Source organism: Rosa chinensis, chromosome 5 (assembly GCF_002994745.2).
Source record: "Rosa chinensis cultivar Old Blush chromosome 5, RchiOBHm-V2, whole genome shotgun sequence".
Classification (NCBI taxonomy): domain Eukaryota; kingdom Viridiplantae; phylum Streptophyta; class Magnoliopsida; order Rosales; family Rosaceae; genus Rosa; species Rosa chinensis.
Window position 1 is genome coordinate 68020824 of NC_037092.1, and position 3513 is coordinate 68024336.

The window sequence follows — 3513 nt, forward strand, 5'->3', positions numbered from 1 at the left end:
TAATTTCATCACTTACAATAGGAGTAATCCCATAAAAAACATTACCCCACTGCCTAGGGCCTGCACTTTTGAAAATCAGCTTGAAATGGGTTTCAAATTCAACCCTAATCTAGTTCTCCCCTGCTATCCAAACACCATCAAGGTTGAGCAATGTTACTTATCAAGGTTGAGCAATGAAAAGGGGGAGAACAAACGGAGAAGCTGCTTGACAATCACCTTGGACACAGCTATCCGATGTTGATGGGTTTCCGCCTCTGTAGTCTTCAACTTATACTGAAGGTCAAAAATGATAGAGAGCCCCAAACACAAAGAAATTACTGTTTGCTTTAAGAAAGGCGGCCAAATAATGGAACAACTGGAAAGTCCTTTTCCTTTAAGCTGATGAAGAAGCTGCTTTATGCAATTGGACTTCTCACACCTTGTTCTTGTTATGACTTCCTTGCTTCTAACGTAATCAATTAATCACTTACAACTCGACCTTAAAAAAAAAAAAAAAAAACCAAAATAAAGCACAAATTAAAAGCTTCCAAACCCAATGATCCGTTTCTTTTCAAAACAAAGAAGAATTCATGTATCAATATTCAATTTCTATAAGGTATCACACTCACTATGCATGCACATTGTATAATAATTCTTTACAACTTTTTTTCTTTCTGTTGTCCTAATGTTTCCTAATATTCACTAAACGCCACCAATGATTCCGAAAGGGCCGGCCGATGACCTCAACGTCTCAAAGCCCCTGTGAATTCGAACACGACGTCGAGAAAGATGACGAAACGCTCCCTGCACCTGAGGCCCCATACAGCAAATCCGACAAGTAATTATCTAAATTCTCAGGGGCATATCTGACCAATGAGTCCACTCCGCACTCCCTCCTCAACCCGACTCTATGCTTCTCGTAAAACTCCCGGTAAGCCGGCACCAGCTTCTTCGCCACCGCAACCTTGAGCTCGTCTCGGAGTTTCGGGTCCGTCACGACCCATGAGGATTGCTTCTTGTACGCTTCCTCAAACGCTGCGTTGAATTGCTTGAAGTATTTCTTTGCCTGGTCGGAGGAAATCTCAGCCGTTGGATTTTCCGGCAATGAAGCATAAACCTTGCTCCATCCCATGCGCTCGTAGTTGTCGGCGTATTGTTTGACCTTGGACTCGTGCTTGCCGACCCAGTAGTCGCCGAGTAAGTACTTGAGGTTGGAGTTACGAACCTTAGCGACAACATATTGCAAATTATTGGCCAAGAACAAATAGGAAAGTGCCACGTCCTTGTACAGCTCGGCCTTACCGTCGAGTTTGCAGAGCAGCACAAGAACCAGCCAAGCGATCCGTACTGAAATCGGCGACTCATCGACGTCGTAGCAGCCGAAGTAGGCTTCCGGCAACGGCGTCTGAAGCGTCAGCGGATAGTCGGCGAAAATATCGGCCAGTATTTCGGTGTAGTCCGTTAGGAAGGTGATGTAATTCATGACATAACGCGTAAGAGGGTGGACCCCACCGGCTGGGACAGCGGTTTTGGAATGGTCCTTCTGAATGGCAGCTTCGAAATCCTCGAGCATCGTCCGGACGGCCTCGCCGAGTTTGATGAGAGAGTTAACGCCCAAAGATCGGACGGCCGAGGATGATTCAAACGAGAATATGGACTCGATTTCCGGCCACAAATCGGATATGGCCTGGTACAAATCGAGAGTCCGGAACATCTTCTCTGGAGATTTCTTGCATTTGGCCACCAATTCCGGGAAGCCAAACAGTGTCATGGCGGCCTCTTTGGAAATCTCGCTGAAGCAAGACTCCCTTACGGAATTGGAGGCGGAGAAGACATAGTGGCAGAGCATCCTCTCGCCGTAGAAGAGATTTTTCACGGCGACTTTGACGGCGTTAAGCCAGTACTTGATTTTCGTCTCCAGAACGTTCCAGTTCATCTTCTGAACCTGAGAGAGGCTTAGCTTCTCGACTCCGAGATGGTACAGTCCTTCGTCCACAATCGATTTTCTGATGATCTTGTAGATCTTGACGCACTCTTTTCCATAACCGGCGGATATCATACAGTCGGCGATGGATTTCAAATCCTCCATTGGAATAGTCGCAATTTGCTCCCCTTCCAGAAATGTCGACTCGTCCTCGGATTCAGATTCCAAATCCGAAACGCTGGACCGAGTCGGGGTTCGGGGAGGGGAGGCCCTCGATTCAGAAGAGCGGCTAGACGACACTGTCTCGGCGTCTAGATTCTCTCTGTTATCCGATAAAATCTGGTAAAATTCCTTCTCAAGTCTCTTCATGGCCGTCTGCATCAAAGTTTGGGCAGTAATTAGCTTTTCCGCGCTGGAGTCTGGAGAATTAACGAAGTGGTGCATGGCCGACTGTAAGTCCCTGACGCATTTGAGATACAGCTTGGCTTCCTGACGGTTGTCGTAGAAGAGAGAGGTGAGCTTTGTATAAGACGAGGCGTCGGAAGAGTCCCATTTCATGATAAGAGTCTGTGCGATTTCGATGTTCTCCTCCATCAACGAGTCGGAGAAGCTGTGGCGAGGTGAGGAAGGTGGTATGGTGCTTCTGGATGGAGAGTTTGAAGGCGATGGAGATGCTGATCTAAAGAACAAGTTCCTCATTTTCAATATCTTGGATTCTCAGTTTCACTGGATTAAGTTTAGAAGGTTTGAGAGATGTTAGCGGAGAATATTGCTTTGAGTTTGGTTTGTGTGTTGTCGAAGAGAGAGAGGGTTTGAGATGGAGAATATTGTTCTGTGAAGGGGGCCGGGGTACTATATATAGAGGGAAAAGAGTGGGAAAGTGTTGACTATGCATGTGTCGACGTCAAGGTCTCTGCGTTGTGTGTATACAACTACAGATCGAGAAACCCTACGTACGCGGTCTTGAGTTTTCTAATGGGTGGAGTGTGGGGTTGCGTTAAATTGTATAATTTATGTGAAGGTTGTAATTAACGATAATGATATTTACTAGTCACGGAGGAGCTAGGAGACCCAGGAAATTGCATGCGTTCGTCGTTACCGGCCAAAGTGAAGGATCTAGGGATAGACAAAAGCCTTTTGATTTTATTATTTTTTGGGGGAGAATTGGGTTACTAATTAGTCAAGGGAGGGACTGAGGAAGGCTACATATATATGTATGAATGGTTCTAACAATTTGTTGGTGTAATAAATGTATTTCTTTGTTAGTTGCATGAGAGCCAGATTATTTTGTAGATTATATGTAGTGTGTTTGTATTTTTAGTGATATGTATTTTATGTCTTGTCATATTATTATAGCTATTTTTGAGTTGAAGTTAAAAAATTTCGCTTATAAATAAGATACTTATATCATTATATCTTCAATTTATTATATGATGTATGTGTGACTATTATGTTATTATATGTATCGCTTTTGTTCCTTACAATTTGGACATTATCAGTCAAATTTTTTTTTCTCATCTAAAGCATGAAAATTAGATATTAAAACTTGTGCTGGCAGTTATATGTATCTAGAAATATCTTATTTCATGTCTATCTTAAGTGACAATTAA

At 43.7% G+C, this 3513-nt stretch overlaps 1 protein-coding gene across 1 annotated transcript; it reads right to left on the reverse strand.

Moving 5' to 3' along the window:
• Nucleotides 1-516: 516 nt before the first annotated feature.
• LOC112164858 (exocyst complex component EXO70H1) lies at nt 517-2814 on the reverse strand. Its single transcript, XM_024301179.2, has one exon. It carries the CDS (start codon nt 2600-2602, stop codon nt 731-733), a length of 1872 nt encoding a protein of 623 aa, XP_024156947.1. The 5' UTR covers nt 2603-2814; the 3' UTR covers nt 517-730.
• Between the last annotated feature and the right edge of the window lie 699 nt (nt 2815-3513).

Coding starts and splice junctions, on each gene's coding strand:
- LOC112164858 (XM_024301179.2), bottom strand. CDS start 2,602: ATGAGGAACTTGTTCTTTAGATCAGCATCTCCATCGCCTTCAAACTCT.